The 22,384-nt window shown below is 37.5% G+C and overlaps 1 protein-coding gene across 15 annotated transcripts in view; it reads left to right on the forward strand.

Annotated features, from left to right (window-relative positions):
* EHBP1 (EH domain binding protein 1) overlaps positions 1-22,384 on the forward strand; it is a 324,971-nt gene that overhangs the window by 95,878 nt on the left and 206,709 nt on the right. For all 15 annotated transcript variants that reach the window (XM_025353914.1, XM_025353912.1, XM_025353916.1 and 12 more), the window contains exon 6: positions 19,552-19,733. In XM_025353914.1, coding sequence (XP_025209699.1) covers positions 19,552-19,733 — 182 coding nt within the window. The remainder of the gene's footprint in view (positions 1-19,551; positions 19,734-22,384) is intronic.

The raw sequence follows: 22,384 nt of genomic DNA on the forward strand, positions 1-22,384 counted from the left end.
CTTCCTTCCTTCCTTCCTTCCTTCCTTCCTTCCTTCCTTCCTTCCTTTCTTCCTTCCTTTCTTCCTTCCTTTCTTTCTTTTTTTTTTTGAGATAGAGTCTTCCTCTGTTGCCCAGGCTGGAGTGCAGTGGCTCAATCTTGGCTCACTGCAACCTTGGCCTCCCAGGTTCAAGAAATTGTCCTGCCTCAACCTCCCCAGTAGCTGGGATTACAGGTGTGTGCCACCACTCCCAACTAATTTTTGTATTTTTAGTAGAGACAGGGTTTCGCCATGTTGGCCAGGCTGGTCTCGAACTCCTGACCTCAGGTGATCCACCTGCCTTGGCCTCCCAAAGTGCTGAGATTACAGTCGTGAGCCACTGCACCTGGCTATAGAGATCATACTTAACATGTTGTTTTGTGACTTGCTTTTCTTCCTTCACAGTGTACAATTGCTGCACAGTAAGTACCACATTAGAGTACAGATGTATGTACCATAATGATTTAACTATTCTTCTGCAGGTGGATGTTAAGATTGTTTATAGTTTACTTGATAGTGTTATGAATTGCACTGCATTGGGCACAGAGTGAGACCCTGTCTCAAGAAAAAAATATATATATGCACATGTGCATGATAGATTCCCAGAATGGAACTGTTCAGTCAAAAGGGACAGTTATTTTATTTTGATAGTTTTATTGCTGAAAGAATATCCCCATAACAGGCTATAACTGTTTATATTCCCACCAACAGTGATTGAAATGCCTGTTTTTCACACCCTCAGCGATGCTAGCTATTACATTTCTTAATTTTTGTCATTTTGATGGGTGAAAATGCTATCTAGTAATTATATCATTATATCTCATCATTATAATTTTATTTCCCTGATAATTAGTGATGTTGAGCATCTTGTTATATGTTTATTAGCCATGTATGTTTTTCTGTGAATTGTTCATGCATAGCCATTGCCAACTTTCAATTGAAATAACTGCATTTTTTGTACTAATTTGTAGATCCTATGTGTTCTGTACATTGCTTGTTATATATCTTGCAGATATTTTCACCCTGTCATTTTTTTAGCATTGCAAATAGTGCCTTTCATCACACAGCAAGCTTTTAGTATTTATACGTTCAAATTTGTGTCTTTTATGTGGTACAGTGTAGTGGATAAATGTACAAGTTGTAGAGCCAGATTGCCTGTGTTAAGATTTCAGTTCCTCCGCTCACTAGCAATGTAACCTTAGGCAAGGTTTGTAATAGCTTTGTGCCCAGTTTTCTATCTTTAAAATGGGAGTAGTAATAGTATCTACTTCCTAGGATTGTTTTGAGGAACAAATGAGATATTACAGTAAAGCACTTAGACTAGTGCCTGGCAACTAGTAAGTGCTCTATAAAAAGTAGCTTCTATTGTTATTTCTTCTGGTTTTGTGCCTTATTTAGGAAGATCTTCTATGCCTCAAAAACGTAAAGATGTGTCACCACAGAAAAAATAATTTGGCACAATTTTATCAGAGCATGGGATGCATTTGGGGGAGGGACAGTTGATTTTCCTCATGTGGAGTCATCAGAGGCAATACTGCAAAGAGCTTTGCTGTATTAAAGTGTTTGAGCTTGATCGTGGAAGCAGAGAAAAAAAACCTTGACAAATTACAAGCTAGAAAGATTGTATAAAAGATTCCTACACTTCTCAATTCATGATGGAAGGAAAAGATTGTTCAGTAAATGATACTGGGACTATTTGGGAAAAAATTAGCTCCTCACCTCACTACAAAAGGAATTACAAGTGGATGAGAAAGTTCATTGAAGAAAATCAAATAATCGAAACTAAAAGAGAATAGAAGTGAATATTTATTAAATCAGTGGGTAAAGAACAACAGGTCCGTGACCTGTTAAGAACCAGGCTGCACACTAGGAGGTGAGTGGTGGGCAAGCAAGCTTTAACTCCTGAGCTCTGCCTCCTGTCAAATCAGTGGTGGCATTAGATTCTCATAGGAGTGTGAACCCTATGGTGAGCTGTGCATACAAGGGATCTAGGTTGCATGCTCCTTATGAGAATCTAATGCCTGATGATCAGAGGTGGAACAGTTTCATCCTGAAACCATCCCCCGCCCCCCACCCTAGCCCTGGTCCTGGAAAAATTGTCTCCTTGAAACTGGTCCCTGGTGTCAGAAAGATTGAGGACAGCTTTTCTAGAGGACAAATGGTAGTCATATAAAAAAAGTTTTTAAAGTATACATGTTTTGGATCCATTTATTTCACCAAAAGAAATTTATGTTAATGAAGTAATTTAGGATCAATGTAAAGACTAAGAATTTTTCATCTAGGTATCTCTTATGAAAAATTGAAAACAACCCAAATATCCAGAAATATGGGATTAGTTAAATTATGTCCATAAAATAGAATATTGCCATTCTAAATTTTATTATGGTATGGCATTTATTGATATAAAACTATATTCATTATATTTAAAAAGCAGTTTGCAGAAGAATGTATCCAGTATATGATCCAGTTTCTTAAAAATAAATACAAATAAAGTAGAAAAACAACAAAATGTAAAAATACATATCTTTGGTGGACTTATGTGTAATCTTGTTCCTTGTTTATGTCTTTGTATTTTCTTTTCTTTTTTTTTTTTACAATGAATCTGCATTACTTATGTCTGTATATTTATTTATTTATTTTTTGAAACAGAGTCTCACTATGTCACCCAGGATGGAGGACAGTAGCACAGTCTTGGCTCACTGTAACCTCTTCCTCCAGGGTTCAGGCAATTCTCCCATCTCAGCTTCCTGAGTAGCTGGGACTACGGGTGTACACCACCATACCTGACTAATTGTTTTGTATTTTTATTGGAGACAGGGCTTCACCATGTTGGCCAGGCTGGTCTCAAGCTCCTGACCTCAAACAGTCTACCTGCCTCAGCCTCCCAAAGTGCTGGGATTACAGGTGTGAGCCACTGCACCCAGCCTGTATATTTAAAGTGAGTTTCTTGTAGACAATATAAAGTTGGGTCTTGTTTTTTGAATCACTCTGACAATCGCTAGTTGCTGCATTTAGAACCTTTATGTTCAAAGTGATCATTGATATCATTGGATTAATGTCTACTTCATGTGTTACTATTTTCTTTTTTTTTTTTTTTTCCTGAGTCAGGGTCTCACTCTGTCATTTAGGCTGGAGCGCAGTAGCGCAATTGTGGCTCACTGCAGCCTCGACTTTCTGGGCTCAAGTGATCATCCTGTATCAGCCTCCTGAGGTGCTGGGAATACAGGCATGTACCACCATGCTTGGCTAATTTTTTAATATTTTTTTTGTAGAGACAGGATCTCACTATGTTGCCCAAGTTGATCTTGAACTCCTAGACTCAAGTGATCCTCTTGTCTTGACCTCCCAAAGTGCTGGGATTGCAGGCATGAGCCACCGTGCCTAGCCTGTTACTATTTTCTAATTGTGGTCCTTGTTCTTTATATCTATTTTTGTCTTCCACCCTTCTGCTTTTTGTGGTTTTTAGTTTGCTTTTGTTTTTTGGTTTTTCTTTTTGTGTGTGTGTGTGAGACAGAGTCTTGCTGTGTCACCCAGGTTGGAATACAGTGGCACAATCACAGTTCACTGCAGCCTCAACCTCTTAGGCTCAACAAATCCTCCCACCTCAGCCTCCTTCATAGCTGGGACCACAGGCATGCACGACCACATCTCGCTATTTTTTCATAGAGAGGTTATCTCTGTATATTGCCTAGCTGATCTTGAACTCCTGTATTCAAGCAATCTTCTTGCCTCGGCTTCCCAAAGTGTTGGGATTACAGGCGTGAGCCACCACACTTGGCTTAATTGAGCATTTTATATGATTCCACTTTCTTTCTTTTCTTAGCTTCTCAGTTAATTGTTAAATTTTTTTTTTAAATTTTAGTTTTTTAGTTACCCCAGAGTTTGCAGTCTACAACTAATCCAAGCCCACTTTCAAATAACACCATGCCACTTTACAGGTAGTGGAAGTACGTTTTAATAACACAATAATTCTGTTTTCTCTCTCTAGTCTCTTATATCATTGCTGCCATTCTTTTTACTTATATATAAGCATACAAAAACATTTATAGTCACCCCTCAGTATCTGCAGGGATTGGTTCCAGGACCCCTTGCAGAACCCACAGATATGAAAAGTTGGCAGGCCTTATATGTGAGTTTTCTATCCTGCAAATACTGTATTTTCAATTTGCATTTTGTTGCAAATATGGAACCCACTGACACTGAGGGCTGACTATATTTACTGAAAAAATTTGTGTATAAGTGGATCCACGCAGTTCAAATCTGTGTTGTTCATGGGACAATTATATATACGGATAACCATACATAATTTATACAGTGTTGCGATTATTACTTTACACAAACTGTTATCTATTGGATCAGTTAAGAATAAGAAAAAAAGGCCAGGCGTGGTGGCTTATGCCTGTTATCTCAGCACTTTGGGAGACCGAGGCAGGCGGATCACTTGAGGTTGGGAGTTTGAGACCAGCCTGACCAACACGGAGAAACCCCGTCTCTACTAAAAATACAAAATTAGCCAGGTGTGGTGGCACATGCCTGCAATCCCAGCTACTTGGGAGGCTGAGGCAGGAGAATCGCTTGAACCCAGGAGGCTGAGGTTGCAGTGAGCTGAGTTGGCACTATTGCACTCCAGCCTGGGCAACAAGAGCGAAACTCCGCCTCAAAAAGAAAAAAGAAAAAGAAAAATGTTAATTTTATCTTCATTTATTCCTCCTTTGGTGCTCTTCCTTTCTTTACATAGATTTTACTTTCTAACCTGTTATTTTTTCTTCTCTCTAAAGAACTTCTTTTAACATTTCTTGCAAAGCAGATCTACTGGCAACAAAATATCTCAATTTTTGTTTGTCTGAGAAAGTCTTTATTTCTCCTTGACTTTTGAAGAGTAAGTTCACAGGTACAGAATTCTAGGTTGGTGGGCTTTTTCTCTTAGAACTTTAAAATATTTCAATCCACACTTGTTTACATGGCTTCTGAGAAGTGGGACGTAATTATTATATTTGTTTCTCTATAGGTAAGGTGTTTATTTCTTCTGGCTTCTTTCAAGATATGCCAGACTGGGCAATGAGGCTCAACCCTGTAGTCCCAGCACCTTGGGAGGCCGAAGTGGGAGGATCACTTGAGGCCAGGCGTTTATTCCAACCTGGCCAACAAAGCGAGACCCTGTCTCAAAAAAAAAAAAAAAAAAAGAAAAGTAAATTATATGCCTAGGTGTAGGTTTCTTGGCCTTTATCCTGTTTGGTGTTCTCTGAGCTCTCTAGATCTGTGGTTTGATGTCTGACATTAATTTGGGGGAAATTACAAGTCATTTCAAATATTTTTTTCTGTTCTTTTTTTTTTTTTTCGTCTGCTTCTGGTATTTCCATTGTGCATATTGACATCTTTTGTAGTTGTCCCACAGTCCTTGGCTACTCTATTTTTTTTTCCAGTCCTTTTTCTCTTTGCTTTTCATCTTTGAACGTTTCTATTGTGCTATTCTTGAGATCAGAGACTCTTTGTCCAGCTGTATCTAGACTACTAATAAGCCCATCAAAGGCATTCTTAATTTCTGTTATAGTGTTTTTGATCTCTACAATTTCTTATTGTTTTTTTCTTAGATTTCCATCATTCTGGTCTTACATGCTGTCTGCTTTATCTGTTAGAGCCCTTAGCATATTAATTATCATTTTAAATTATTGGTCTGATTATTCCACCATGTCTTCCATATCTGAATCTGGTTCTTACGCTTGCTCTGTCCCTTCAAACTGTGGGATTTTCTTTTTGGTTTTGTTTTTTTTCTTTTAGTATGCCTGGTAATTTTTTCTTGACAGCCAGATGTGATTTCCTGGGTAAAAGGAAGTGCTGTAAATAGGCCTTGAGTAATGTGTGGAGGAGGGAAGCATTCTTTATTCCTATGATTAGGTCTCAGTCTTAGAGTTAGCCTTTGCCTCTGTGTTGTGAACTTCATAAGTGTTTCTCAGTATTTCCTTCTCCCTTCTTATGTGGGGCAGGATGGCTACAGTGGGCTGGAGTTAAGTATTTCTCTTTTCCCAGATTAGACTCTGATAAAACCCCAGCAGGTTAGACTCTGGTTAAACAGTTTCTCTTGAGGGCAGACCTTGGTAAGAGCAGAGTAGACTGGGCATGGTGGCTCATGCCTGTAATCCCAGCACTTTGGGAGGCCAAGGTGGGTAGATCATGAGGTCAGGAGTTCGAGACCAGCCTGCCCAACGTAGTGAAACCCTGTCTCTATTAAAACTACAAAAATTAACCAGGCATGATCGTGTGTGCCTCTAATTCCAGCTACTTGGGAGGCTGAGGCAGGAGAATCACTTGAACCTGGGAGGCAGAGGTTGCAGTGAGCCAAGATCGCGCCATTGCACTCCAGCCTGGGCAACAGAGCGAGATTACATCTCAAAAACAAAACAAAACAAAACAAAACAAAAACAAGAAGAACAGAGTACCTTTGTGTTTTAAAATGGTTCCTTCTCCACTCTCCCCCAGCTGGAAGCCAAAGGGAATTTTCTGCTGTAGTTTCTGTGAGAACCTGATCAAGCTCTTGGAAGGAAAACTCACAGAAGCATGGGGTTGCCCTGTGACCTCATCTCCCTGGAGTTTTTTTGTTTTTTGTTTTTTGTTTTTATAATTTCAATTTTTATTTTAGATTCAAGGGGTACATGTGCAGGTTTGCTGCATGGATAGATTGTGTGTTGCTAAGGTTTAGGGTACGGATCCTGTCACCCAGATAGTGAGCAGAGTACCTAATAGGTAGTTTTTCAACCCACCGCTCTGTCATTCCCACAGCTAGTAGTCTGCAGTGTCCATTGTTCCCATCTTTATGTCCATGTTTACTTAAATGTTTAGTTCCCACTGATAAGTGAGTACATGCAGTATTTGGTTTTTGTTCCTGTGTTAATTTGCTTAGGATTTTGGCCTTCAGCTATATCCATGATTTGTCTATACCTAACCTCTAGAAAATACCTCCAAAAATTTTTTTTTGCTGTCCTATGCAAAACTCAGAAATACCAAAAATACTTTCGACATAAAGATATTCACCACGCCACCCTTTCTAAGAGTGACAAACTCAAAGGGACATACATGTTTAATAATAGGGAATAGTTATGTAAATTTGTGGTAGAACCATATTACAGAATGATACACAACTTCTAAAATTTAGGTTTACAAAGTTCTAACGTTAAGTTAAAACAATTAGGAGTTTTATAAATGATATCATGTGAACTATTTTTAAAAGACAGAGAAAATATCTCAAAATATGTACAGTGGTATCAGCAAGTTGGTAAAGTTTTAAGGGATTCTTTTTTGTACTTCTCTGTATATTTATAATTTTCTGTGGTGATTTTTCTCATGTAATCAGAAAGAAAGTATAGCATTTAAAAAGAAAGATGATCTCCCTTACAGAATCACAGAAGGTGAAACCGAGGTGTGTATGAGACTAGAGAAAGGGAGACAAGTCCAGAGGCTTTAGCAGTAGTGTGCTCACAGATGATGGGGCTTGCTTGAATTTAGGGAGAAGTGACAGTGGAGATGGGTGGAAGAGTCCAGATTCTGGAGAGATTTAGCAGTTAGCGTCAACTTGTTTTGATGAGTCTTGAGATTGAGAGGCTTGATGGTTGGCAATATAATTCACTAAGATGAGAAACTAAGAGGAGAAACAGCTTAAGGAGTGGAGATGAGTTCAGTTTGGCTGTGTTGAGTTTGTAATGGGTAAAATGAACAGAGGGCACTTGGATGCTTATATCCAGAGCTCAGGAATAGGTCTGTCTAGTCTTGAAGATTTAGGAGTCATTATCAGCACATGCATTCAAGTCCAGGCCATGGAACATGTAATCCTTGGGTACTAGGTCTTTTTTAAACTAACAGATTATTACATTTATCTCAGAACATTTAATGGAAACTAAGTTTAAAATCTGCTAGTTTTGTTTCTTGTTTAAGGTTAAATAAACAACTGCATAAAATAGTATGACTAAACTTTTTGTTGCTTTCTTTAGGGTTACAGGGGAAAGGATTCATATAAACTGCCCTTACCAACTTTATAGTCAACTTGAGGTTAGGATTACTTTAATAATTTTTTTGTTTTCAATTTGGACATTCTACAACCCATTTAGACCTTTGATCTAAACACTTTAAATTGTATTTTAATGTAATCTGTAGTTTCCTTCTAAGAAGGTTGAGGATTTTTATTTGGAATTTTAAAGGCATAAGTTAGATTTTATTCTAAAATCAATATAATTTTTATAATGTTTATGAGTGTATATCTGAACCAATTTTTAATGTTGATTCTTTCTCTTTTACATTTGTGCTACCAAACTCTCTTCCATCCGACCATCTAAGTTGGTTATTTTAGCTGATATGGTTTCTAATTAAGTCTTTTTGGTTGAGAGAGCTCCCTGTGGCATGTCTGCTTTAGCATTTAATTGCTCCATGGACTCTAAATTAAATTTTATAGTATTCCATTTTGGTCTGCTGATGAAGCAGAGATGTTTTCAGCATGGCCTGAGAAATGTGGTACTTGTGACAGCTTGGAGGACCAGCATCACAATTTTGAAAAGTAAGAACTGTTTAACTTATAGATTGACTTTTTATCATTTGACAGTAAAATTTAAAGTGTTACCACAGAGTTAAATGAGAGAATGCCAGGCCCATAATAGGCTCTTATTAATTATTTATAGAATAATGCAAAAATCATTGGTCTTGATAGTATAGCATATCAAATTATTTTGTTTCAGAAATAGTGAAGTCTTGAGAGTTTTTAGGTTGAAGTTGAATGAAAAGTACTGGCAAATAAATTTTATAACTGCTCGATACAGCATAAGGTGTTCTTGCATTGGGGTGACAAGTTGGATTGAAAAACTTCTAAGGTCTCTTCTAATGATTTTGATTCTTGAGTCAGTAGAGAAAGGGGATATTTACAAAAATAATTGGGTGTTTGAATTCTTTACATTTTGAAATAATTCGCATAATCATGAGACAGAGAAGATCTGATCACTGATACTTTTAAGTCCAGTGCTGTGATTTGAATGTGTACCCCAAAGTTCTTGTATTGGAAATGTAATCCCCAATGCAACAGTGTTGAGAGGAGAGAACTTTAAGAGGTGATTAGATCGTGAGGGCTCTACCCTCATGAACGGATTAATGTTATTATGGGAGTAGGTTCTTTATTGTGAGAGTGGGTTTGTTATAAAAATGAGTTTAGCCCTCTCTTTCTCTTGCTCTCATGCTTACTTTTGGTTTTGACAGGCTCTCTTGCCCTTCCACCTTTTACCTTGGGATAATGCAGCAAGAAACCCCTCACCAGATGCTGGCTCCCTGAGTTGGTCTTTTTAGGCTCTAGAACTGTGAGCCAACTAGGTTTTTTTTCTTAATAAATTACCCAGTCTCTGATACTCTGTTACAGCAGCAAAAAATGGACTAAGACAGAAAATTGGTACTGAGAAGTGAGATTGTTGCTATAACAAAAACACTTGAAAATGTGAAAGTGGTTTTGAAGCTTGGTGAAAGGTAGAGGCTGGAAGAATTTGGTGAAGCAGGCTAGAAAATGCCTAGATTCCTATGAATTAGAGCATTGAGGGTAGTTTGGTGAGGGCTTAGAAGAATACAAGAGCTGTAGGGAAAGTCTAGCTCTTTTCAGAGGTTATTTCAGTTGTCATTAGGATGCCAGTAGAAATACGGACAGTAAAGGCTATTCTGAGGAGGTCTCAGAGGGAAATGAGGAAGAAGGTATTGGGACCTGGAATACTGACCGTCCTTATTATGAACTTGTGAAGAATTTGGCTAAATTATGTCTATGTCCAAGGGCTTTATGGAAGGTAAAATTTAAGAGTAATGAGCTAGGATATCTGGTGGAAGAAATAACTAAGCGAAATATTCCAGGAGATGCATGGATACTTTTCACTACATGTAGTGAGATGTGAGTGGAGAGAAATTATTTAAAGGCAGATTTATAATTAAAAGAAAAGCAGAACACAAAAAGTTGGAAAATTCATAGCCTGACCATTTGAAGAGTGAAAAGGCATCTTTAGGAGAGCAAACTAAGGGTTTAGCTAAGCAACCACTTACTAAAGAGATTAGTACATTTGCTAAAGAGAGTACAACTAGAAGGGAGCCAGGTGCTATTCATCAAGACAATGAGAGAATAACCCCACAAGCAGTTTGATTTTCCAGGCTGCCTGTCCCATCACAGGCTTAGAACTCTAGGAGGGTAGAATGACTTCAGGAGATGGGCCTGGGGTGCCCTCAACAGGCTTACTGCCCAGGGCCACCTCAGTACTCTGTTTCCTGAATTCCAGCTCAGTGGTTTTTAGCCACCCCAGCCATGGCTGTGGTTCAAGCAGGCCAAGGTACTGCTTGTGCTGCAGCTCTGCAGGACTCAATCGGTAGGCCTTGGTGGCATCTATGTGATGTTAAGTCTGCAGGCCTGTAAGAATGCAAAAACTCTGGGGGCATGGATACCTCTACCTAGATTTCAAAGGATGTCGTGGATAGCTTGGGGGCCCAGGAAAAAACTTGTTCCAGAGGTGAAGTCACCACAGAGAGTCCCCACTAGGGCAGTGTCTAGTGGAGCCATGGGAGCAAGATTACAGCAGAGAGTCCTCACCAAGGCGATACTTACTGGAGCTGTGGGGATGAGGCCACCTGAGATACCCCAAAACTGTGAGCTACCACTGTGCAACTCCAGCCTGGGAAAGCTGCAGGCATGAAACTCCAACCCATCAGAGCTGCTGGGTGGACTGAGTCCAGCAGAGCCATAGGGGCAGGGTTGCCTGAGGGCTGTCCCTGTGGCTTTGCTCATGTGCCCCAATGTGCCTAGGATGTGGGATGTGGAGCCCAAAGTGATCATTCTTCAGCTTTAGGACTTAATGTTGTTTTCCCTGTTGGGTTTTAGACTTTCTTGAAACTAGTTACTCCTTTCTTGTTGCCTATTTCTCTCTTTTGGAATGGGAATGTCTATCCTGTGTCTGTCCCACCATTATATTTTGGAAGTAGATGACTTGTTTAATTTCACAGGTTCACAACTGGAGTGGAATTTGCCTTATAGTGAATCATGCCTTGAGTCTCACCAATATCTGCTTTAGATGAGACTCTATACTTGGACTTTTGAATTAGTGCTGGAATCGGTTAAGACTTTGGGGTTATTGGGATGGAATGAATGTATTTTGCATGTGAGAAATACATGAATTTTGGGGGCTGTGAAGGAATGCTGTGGTTTGAATGTGTCTTCCAAAGTTCATGTGTTGGAAAAGAAATCCCCAGCACAACAGTGTTGAGAGGTGGGAACTGTATGAGGTGATAATATCTTGAGTCCTCTGCCTTTATGAATGCATTAATTTCACCATCTTGAGAGCATGTTCTTTACTGGGAGAGTGGGTTGGCTATAAAAGCAAGTTTGGTCCCTTATTGCCTGCTGTTTTGTCATTTGGCCTTCTGCCATGGGATGACACAGCAAGAAGATTCTCACAAGATCCCGGCCCCTTGACATTGGACTTTCTGCCCTCCAGAGCTGTGAGAAATAAATTCATTTTCTTTGTAAATTACCAGTCTCTGGTATTCTGTTATAGTAGCACAAAATGGATTAACACAGCCAGCGTTGATCTACTCACATGTTCTTAGAATGCCATTAAGAATTACGTTGCCCATCACTTCATTTTGTGGTACCCTGATTCAGTAGTACTCAGAACAGAACTTAAGAGTTCTGATGGATAACGGCATGAACAGAATCAGGCACTAGACTGAGACTCTAGAAGGGTGTGGTGCTGCAAGCAGTGATTTATTATCAGGTACTTACTATTGGCCTATGGTGATGTTAAGGCATAGCATCTAAACCGACAAAACAACAAAGGCATGACATGTTGCATTGGTAATCATAGGTCCACATCTAGAGAATTCCAATAAAATAAATTTGAAACAATACTACATTGAAGACTTTAGGTCAAAGTGGGACGGGTGAACTTTGTTGTGATGGTTGTTTATAAAAATGCTCAATTCTGTTCTTATCAAATTTAAATGAAGAATTCTGCTTTTGGAAATGTGATGGGCTAGATAGCATGAATAATCCATATTGGAAAATAGCACAAAATAGGTAAAATATGAAAAAAATCTTTTAAAATGCATCCCTGAAATGGCACTTATAGATTCTATCCAAAGACATAAAACAGTAATAGTAATAACTGAAAGGGGAAGTCCAGAAGATAAGGATTCATCATAGCTTTCCCTCTGAAGGTTTCTACTGAACCTATGATTAACTGCTTTTACCTCCCCATGGAGATGTAGAAAAAGTCTAGCATCTCCCATTTCTCCAAGGTAGAAGATCTAATAAGACCCCCTTGTTGCATAAAGCTAAGATCCCAGATTTGTACTGTCACTGTAAGGATGAAGAAGAAATAAACTTACTGTATAGAAATGAATGAGAAAATCTGCCACTTCTATTCTTAGCATTAGTTGGTCAAAGCAATATCACCCTTGAAAATTTATTACCAGGAGCTAGCCCTCACATGGGTTTCATTTAAGACTGTTCTTGATGTTGTGGTAAAATTTTTAATTTCACTAAATTTCAACACTAGAGTATTAGTCTTTTTAATATGCCCTGTGACAAAGTGAAAAGTATGCATAAAGAAATTATGCTGCATTGCGAAGGACAAAGTTATTCAGGAAAAAGCACTTATGAGATTATTTGAGTTTTGAAGTAGCCACTTTTCCTGGAACACCACTTTTTACTTGAAAAAACTAACTGTGGTTATTCACCCTTGGGTATTTGGCAAATATTTTATTGAAACAGAGCAAAGTGAGCCTGCCACTTAAAGGTAGGCAACTGAAATTATATGTCAGTGACAAAATTTGAGCTTTCAATTGAAAATTAGAGACCTTGCGATTGATAGTTTCCCAATGCTTGAAGATTTTTCTGATGGAATTGGTGAAGATACAAACAAATGTGATGTTTTGGGGATATTATATATTGCAATGTGTCAATATCTACATGATTCAGAGAATCAATATTTTTCAAATGACTATAATGTTGCAAAGTCATGCCTGGATAAAAGATTCATTCAGTATGCCTGATAGAGCAATGGATTTTAATGTAACAGAGTTTAAAAAGTTCCTTGATAAAGTTTCAGGCTTTGTGTTACCATTAGCCTTTAAGAAACTACTACTTGAGTTTTGGTATAAAATCAAATATGAAGACTTGAAATTATCTGAAAAGAGTAATTAAAATACTCCCATATTTTCCAGCTACATATCTGTGTGATACTTGATTTTTTTCCTTCATACACTTCAACCAAAACAATCTGTATCACAGATTGAATATAGGACTAGAGCTGTCTGTTAAACCAGACATTAAAGAGAGTTTAGAGAGAGATAAAGACATTGAAGAGATTTACAAAAATGTAAAATAGAGACACTCTTCTTATTACGTTATTTTGTATAGAAAGTATATTTATTCTTCATAAAACATGTTAATATATGAACTTGTTATTTTTAAATGAATGAAATATTTTCTAGATTTTTAACTTTTAGTAGAGTAAATATTGATAGATATAACCCACGTAAACAGAAGCTCTTTGAAGTTCTCAAATAAAGTGTGTAAAGGGTCTTAAGACAAAAACCTTTGAGAACTGTTAGTCTAAACTCTCCAGGTAAAAGCCAGTGATTATCAGACTGTATTAAAATTGTTTTTGGATATATGCTGTTTACAAGAGACAGTCCTAAAATAAGAGGAGGTTAAATGTCAGAAGGAGGAAGAGGAGCCTGTAACGAAGACTGTGGCTTCGGTTAGGGGATAATCTGTGTATGGAGTTGTCATGGATTTAGCTGGTTTAAGACAGGGCTCTTTTCTCGCCTAACTCTCCTAATTCTATAATGTCTCTGGCATCTGATTTGCCCACAGTGCTTTTGGAATAGCTTTCCAAGGTGTTACTGAAGTGACTCACTGCCTTCACTCCTTTTTCCCCCGACATAAACCAAATGAAGGAATACCTATTTTGCTCCATTTCTCCACACACACAGGGTCCCTTCTACCTGTTTATGCCCTTTCTGGCTTGGAGAAACCTCTGCCCAGCTGTACAAATGGAAACAGACTGTACAGTTCTTGTTACCTCGCATCTTTTTCTCCTGTTTAGGAGAGGTACGATAAAGGAATGTGCAAAAAATCTTGAACAGAAGAAACTAATGATGTAAAGGTACTTTGAAGTGTTATAAGTCCTAGAATTACACTTCATTCACTTAACAAGTATTTATTAAGCAATGGCTGTATGCTGTGGTTCTAGGGCTAGGATAAAGTGGTGAGCAAGGAAACCATATTTGCATATTTGCTCACGTAAGCTAAGGAGAAAAAGTAAAGGGGAATATGAAATATGTGTATTGGAAGTGTGGTTGAAATTTTAGGTAAGGTGGGTAGAGATGGCCTCTCTGGGAGAGTGAGTTTTAGTAAAAGACTTGAAGGAAGTGGGTGAGCTAGCCATATAATATCTATGAGAAGAACATTCCTAGTAATGGAAATAGCAAGTGCAGAGCCTCTAAGGGAGACGCATACCTGGTGCATTGGAGAAAGTAAGGAGGCCAGTATATTGGGGCAGAAAAAAAGATAGAGCAATAGCATAGTCGATAAGATCAAAGAGCAAAGTCAGGAAGCCCTGGTGGTATAGGGCCTATTGGTCCAGTAAGGGCTTTTTGGCTTTTACTCTGGGGCAATTGAAGGCTTTTGAATAGAGGAATGAGATAATCTGGCTTTACCAGGATCATCATAGTTTCTGTGTCGGGAATAATTGCAGGGCAAAGGCAGGAGCAGCAAGATTAGTTTAAAGGATATTGCATTAATCCAGTTGAGAGAAAATACAGTATCAAGTACATATACAGTGTACTCAAAATTGTGTAAGAGTGTGTGTGTGTTCAGAGGGAGGGGTGGTAAATTGAAAAAAGAGGTTTATTATAAGGTTTATTACTGGGAATTTTGCCCAGATTATGAGCGGCTCCTCAGCTCTTTCACTTATTCGTTCCTTGATTCGTGCACTTTAGTAAAATATTCCATGATCTCACATTTGAAAATTTCTACTCCTACTTTCCTTATCACATAGAGAATATAATAATTTGGTACTATAAGTGATTTTACATAAAAATGCTCCTGTCATAAAAGTGGACAGCAGTATATACACAGCAGTTAAATATTTTTTAAGTACCCATGGAACATTTGTGAAAAATACAGGTGTACCATTAAAAAACTTTTTAAATGGTATGCCTGTATAGGGCACTAACATGAATGGAACTTGCAGGCTGGAAGTTGCTCTGGTTAAGTCAGTGAATGAGTGGTGGGTGTACAGTAATGTCCTAGGCCTTCACATTCACTCACCACTCACTCACTGACTTAACCAGAGCAACTTCCTGCCTGCAACTCCATTCATGTTAGTGCCCTATAGGCACGCCATTTAAAAAGTTTTTTAAATGGTACACCTGTATTTTTACTGCACCTTTTCCATGTTTAAATATGTTTAGATACACAAAACTTACCATTGTGTTAGAATTGCATGCAGTATTTAGTACAGTAACATGCTGTACAGGTTTGTAGCCTCAGAGCCATAGGCTATAGCCGAGATTGTGCCACTGCACTCCAGCCTGGGTGACAGAGCGGCACTCCATCTCAAAAAAGCAAAAAAAGCAAACCTGCTTCAACCCATATGTCCATCAACAATAAAATGGATAGGTAAATTGTAGAAAGTTCAATTCCTGGATATCCTTGTTAACTTTCTGTCTCATTGATCTGTCTGATGTTGACAGTAGGATGTTAAAGTCTCCCATATCAGTTGAAACTCTCCAGCAGTATAAGAGAGTTTGCGTTGTTTCACATTCTTATCAACACTTGGTAACGTCCAGCTTTACAAAATATTTGCCAGTCTGAGAGTGTGAAACTGAGGCTTAGATACATGAAGAAATCTGCCAAAGATTAACCAGTGAATAAGTGCTGGTGCCACATTCGAATCCAGGTTTGTCTGATTCCAACTACAATAGGCTGTATTTCAAAGAAATGGAAATATATAGGCTAAGTCTTTTTCTGACAATGAGAATAGTTATGAAAAATGAGTGACATTTTTAAATTAAAATAATTTTGTGTAATAACTTAGGGGAAGTGTTTCTGAAAATATGATTTTAGATTAACTGGATCAGAATCTCCTGGTAGTGGTGGTGTACTTGTGTGGAGGTGGGGGATATTACTTTTCAGTAGTCAGATTCCTAAGTCCATCTTTAGGTCTACTAATTTAGGATCTCTAGTGGTGGGATCCAGGCATTAACAGTTTTAATAATGTTTCTTAATTTTGTTTTTGGTTTTTAATAAACTTTAAAGTTTAAGAACCTTTGCTGCCGGGCGCGGTGGCTCTAGCCTGTAATCCCAGCACTTTGGGAGGCCGAGACGGGCGGATCACGAGGTCAGGAGATCGAGACCATCCTGGCTAACACGGTGAAACCCCGTCTCTACTAAAAAATACAAAAAACTAGCCGGGCGCGGTGGCGGGCGCCTGTAGTCCCAGCTACTCAGGAGGCTGAGGCAGGAGAATGGCGTGAACCCGGGAGGCGGAGCTTGCAGTGAGCTGAGATCCGGCCACTGCACTCCAGCCTGGGCGGCAGAGCGAGACTCCGTCTCAAAAAAAAAAAAAAAAAAAAAAAAAAAGCTTTGCTGTAGGGATTTTGAACTAATTTCAAAAATACTGCCAGATGCACATACAAACAGATATTTAAACATAGGCCCAGAGACAGATATTCAGACAGATATTCAACATTCACTTTTTTATTGACTCTTATTTCCAAACTTTCATTTTCTACTAGTTCCTCTTATTCTTTTTTCTCTCATTCTTGTTCTTTTGTCCAACCCACATATGATCTGAAGTAGCATTAGGACCCTGGCAGCAATAATAGTAATTCTCTCTAAACTGTCTCTCCCTGGCTGATCCCTAGTCCGTTTAAGAAGGACTATAGGATCCAAAAGACATGCTTGTTTGAGTGCAGTCAGTTATTTCATTCCTCTTATAGAACTGATCATAGCAGTGATGTCCATCTTGGGTGGGTACAGATTTAGACTTCGTGGTTATAAAGAATGAAAATTCATTGAGTTGGGTTAGAGCTGTGAAAGATCCCCATATTTTCCCTCATTACTATTCTTCTTAAAATGTATTTTCTGAGATAGCTAATTTTAAGGAGAGAACAATGTCTGAGCTAGGTGGAGAATTACTATGAACACCACTCAAATTCCTTTTCCCGAAAGGGAGCCATTGTATCAAGGACATAGTATATTAAGGACACAGACTCTAGTGAGGTCCTGTGTTAACTGATAGTGGGAATGGATATCATAGACTCAAGAGAGCTCTCTTCTACTTAGCTGACCAGACCTCAGAAAGGGCTCTTTGCATTGTTCCTAAGCAAATAATTGCTTAAGTAGTACAGCTGATTGTATTTAGAATTTAGTAGCTTTTGTTACCTATTGTTTCAAAGACACTGATTTACCAGATGCTTAAAAAACACTTTTTTTTTTTGCCATGAACATGAGTTCAGCAGAAAAATTTTTCTGCATACTTTTTACTCTAAAAAACGGAATTGGCAGAATATGATACAAAATCTAGACTCTTGCAGAACCATTCTTAAACTAAGTTTTTAAAATTATGCTCATTTCTACATTATCTTAGTTTTTATAGCTTATTTTGTTATAAAATTAAATAATTATATCAAGGGATCAATGCCATACTTTGTGAAACAGATTTGTTTAACAAAAACTGAAAATAATATGTGACAGTTTATATCTCATTCTTTCAAAACAGAGGCTTTAAATTCTATATTATATGTGGAAATTGTTAGCTATTCTAAAGGTACAATGAGAGATTATTGTTCATATCATTGTAACAAATTGATACTCTCTGATCGTACTTTTTCGTTTTGCTCATTGTCAGAACCTTGGACCTTAATCTTATTCTTTGATTGACAGTAGCGACCAGGGAAAGAACACTTATATTGTTTGGTATAGTCACATCTGTTCAACTTGATTCAGTTGAGGATATTTGCATATTCTTAAGTATTTCTTCTGAGAGGGCTTAAATCCTTCTCAAGTGCTTGATGCATTTTTGAAATTCATTCATAAGGTATCTACATGCACTAATAGTTCTGTATATTATTGCTGTGCATAATCTGTCAGATAAGACCACATTTTAAAATAAGGTATTCTTTAGGGATACTACATTACATTTTTACTTGTTCCGTTGGGTAGAAATATCAGGGTTTTTTTTAAAGACTGTTTTAATATTTTGATTAAATTAGTGTATCCTTATTTTAAGCAAATTTTTCAAACATAGAAGAAATAAAGATTTATTAAATAATAGTTCAAAGGTATTAATGGTAGTTTTTCTTACCTTGGTTTGAAAATTGAATAATTTTGTGGAAAATAATTATAGAACTTGAATGGATTTCTGTTTAGACTCCTTATTTTATAGAGAAGGTTACTGAGACTCAAGTTTTCTGACTTGCCCACAGTCACACAGCTTGAAAATTAAGATTTAAATTTTGGTCTTAACTCCCGTATCAGTAAACTACAAGAAATAGTGGTACATGATCTCTGATTTATGTTATTTACACATTATCCTACATCTAAAATTTTCCCTTTGCCATAGAACCTGCAGAGATTATGTCTTATTCATCATATCTCCCCAGAATTTACATGATGTCTTGTACAAAGTTAATGCACAACCAGTATTTTGCTGTCCTGTTTTCATTGTTCTCCTAGGCTATTATTCTGTAAAGTATAGTTAAGAAACACAATAGGTTTAGTAATGGAATGTTAAGTACTTTTAATAGCAAATAGGTTTCATTTTGTGTTCTGTTTCTGATGAATTGGCAATAGCAGTGTTGAGAAGAATTCTTGAGATCTGCCGGAGTCAGTGGTGTCTAGGCATAGGATCAGAAAGCCAACTGTTTCTTTTATGATATATGTGCTTTTATGGGAGAGAGAACTATGGACTGACACAATAAAAAAAAGGCCTGGGGAAGAAATAAGACTCAAATTACAGGATACATAGAATTCAGATATTTTAGACCAAAAAAAAAAAAAAAAAAAGTAGAATGCCACCAAGGCTGGAAGTTCTATAAATAATCATAGGCATTTAAAAAGGAGAAATATCATTAGGTTACATTAAATGTAATCAAAGCAAGGAAAACAACTGTTGAGTATTTGTTGATGCCTAGCCCTGTATTGGATCCTCTTCTCATAGTAACTCTGGAGTCTTTCTGTCCTAATTTTCATTCCTTGCTTCTCCTTTTCTGGTGTTTAGGGTTGTTCTAATCTTCTCTTGTTTCTGCCTGGGTTACCTCTTTCCAATTGCATATCTGCCTTACTTATAAATATAAAAGCTGTGATACATCTTCATTGTAATTTTATTTAGTTATTGTGTGATAGGAATTTAATAGGAGAAGGAAGTTTTCAATTATTATTTGATTTATTATTAAAATTGTACTGTAAAATATTTGACTGTAAAATAACTCAAAATTACATACTTTTTTTTTTCTTTAATCTTCCAGGAATCCCCTTCTGGTCGAAGGAAAGCTCTTGCTACTAGCAGCATCAATATGAAACAGTATGCAAGCCCTATGCCAACTCAGACTGATGTCAAGTTAAAATTCAAGCCATTATCTAAAAAAGTTGTATCTGCCACTCTTCAGTTTTCATTATCTTGCATCTTCCTGAGGGAAGGAAAAGCCACGTAAGTTTCTTTTGTCAAATAACCTGCCTTACATTGTGTTTCAGTACACCATAGCTTTTGACTCAGTAGACTGGCAACAGTTGAACATCTTACAGCATACCAATCATTTTTGCCATTCTTTGTTTCAGAGGCTGAGTTAAGGGAACTCCTTGTTACTTATAAGTAGTCTCTTGACTCCAGAGAATGTACAGTAATATAAAAGTGATCACAGCTGGTTTCAAAATTTAAATTGAATATTTTAGGATATTATAAGTGTTTTATATTTCAGTGTCTTCAGTGTAGTAGTGTGTACTCTGAAGTACACACAGTTTAATGTGTAGAACTGTTTGATGCAATTGAGACATGAGAGGAACCCAAAACGAAAAGTTTAGGATAAAAGGGATGAAATAATTAAGGGAACTGTTGCCAAATCATATTCCTTGGCTCAACCTTCCAAAAATTATGTAGGAAAGTACAGTTAGAAAATGATGGTAATCATTTTCTTTTCAAAAATCACTTTTTAAGCACTGAGTCCGCATTGCACAAGGATTTCTAGATTCAGTTCTAGTCTCTTCAAAGAGTAAAACTCTAATGTGACAAAATGAGGTGAACATACCTACAAAAGGGGGAAAAAAGTAAGATTCACCCTAGTTATTGCATACAATCAAGTCAGGGGTAAGTTAATGTTACGGGTGTTGTGAAAGGGTTCGTACCTGAGTGGAGTGGAAGATGAAGAAACAGGAGAAATGGAAATTCTATACCTAGACTTAAAAGGTGAGGGGAAAGAGATAGCTGTGAACATTTTAGCTAATCTGAATCACAGTTCTGAATGTATTTGACCTATTGGAATGTGGTTACTATAATTGGCTGTGTCTACATGACTGATTAGACTGGATTCTGTGCGTCAGTCACATGAGATGTTTGAACACTCATCTACATGTCAACACATGACTTGTTAGATAACAGTAAGCCTCCTCTCTGGAAAGTTGGATTCTAAGCCAGTGTGGTAGGGAGACAGTGCAGAATGGAAGCATCTTAGTCTTTTGTCTCAGGACCTTAAATTATAGACTTAAATACTGAGTAATTAAAAATAAAGTTCTTACCCTGAAGTTTAAGCCAAAATAAAAGGAAAGGAAACACAGGAAGAAGTGAAACAAATTCAGAGAAGATCTTTTGAGGGTGGACTTCCTTCCACTGGGCAAAAGCTGTAAGTGAATCAGCACCATTCATGGGAATCTGGGTGAGAAGAAATTCAGCCAAACCAAATGTCTCAATTTGAATTGAAAAGGAATTCTTTCCGGACACCCTAAACTCCCTCTCTACCTCTTTCTTCTTTGCCTTTTTACCTTCCCCAAAGAAAAATATTCAGGGTTAAAATATGAGGAAATTAAAGTGGTATGAAATTAAGCAAGTTAACTTTTTTTTATTTTTTATTTTTGGAGACAGAATCTCACTCTGTCACCCAGGCTGGAGTGCAGTGGCACGATCTTGGCTCACTGCAACCTCCACCTCCTGGGTTCAAGCGATTCTCCTGCCTCAGCCTCCTGAGTAGCTGGGATTACAGGTGTGCACCACCACGCCTGGCTAATTTTTTATATTTTTGGTAGAGGCGGGGTTTCACCATGTTGGCCAGGCTGGTCTCGAACTCTTGACCTTAAGTGATCCGCCCGCCTCGGCCTCCCAAAGTGTTGGGATTACAGGTGTGAACCACTGCGCCCAACCAGCAAGTTAACATTTTAAGAATGACATTTTGAAATTGTCTCCTGTTGATAAGAGAGCAATTTGTAAGACATTCACGTAAGGTAATACAACTTTTTTGCTCGTGAAAACTTTGTGTCACTAAATTTATTTTTAAAAGGGGAAATGACTTTGTTAACTCTAAGGCTTATATGAGATAAAATGCAAAGAATTTTTAAAAACCAGTTTAGTCTGTAAAGCCATACTATATTTAGAAGATAATGGCATATTAAGCATTACTTTACAAAGAAACAGTATCTTAATTTGACTTTCTGAATTTGGGGGAGGTGTAGCAAAGTAAAAATTAATTTTTAAATAATAGATACATATTTCATTCACTGTAGTTTATTTGAAATTTAAGGTGAAAATAATACATGATGAAAATATAAATGATTTGACTTTTAGAATACTTAATATAAAGTTTATAAATTTATACTTAAAATACTTAAAACGTTTTAAAAAGTTTATATTTATCGAATACATGGTATTTAACTTACAGTCAGCCAAGGTAATTTTTTTATCTTGTAACTCTTAAAACTGTTTGACTGTGTTTTTAAAGCGCTTTTCCTGATGTAAGAGTTTCTTCACTTTTGGGAGGTTATGGCCCTGTTGGAAAAACAATGCACATTTAGACAAGATTTAAATGTGATTTACAGGGGTTTACCACTTTGTTTCCCTCCTACCCACAAACTCAAAAGCCTACATGGACTTCAGATTTAAAATCTTGTTCTAATTCCTTTGGGAAGTTTGAGTACTTTAAACTCTAGATCTTATCTGATTTGCAAACTGTCTCGCTGTTTTTTGAAACAAGTTTTTGTTTCCAGACTTAATGCTCAGGAAACCGTACTTTAATTCCTTGAAGAAAATTTTAGGCAAGGCACAGTGGTTCACACCTGTAATCCCAACACTTTGGGAGCCTGAGGTGGGAGAATCAC

The sequence above is a fragment of the Theropithecus gelada genome, chromosome 13, assembly GCF_003255815.1.
Source record: "Theropithecus gelada isolate Dixy chromosome 13, Tgel_1.0, whole genome shotgun sequence".
In the NCBI taxonomy this organism is placed as follows: Eukaryota; Metazoa; Chordata; class Mammalia; order Primates; family Cercopithecidae; genus Theropithecus; species Theropithecus gelada.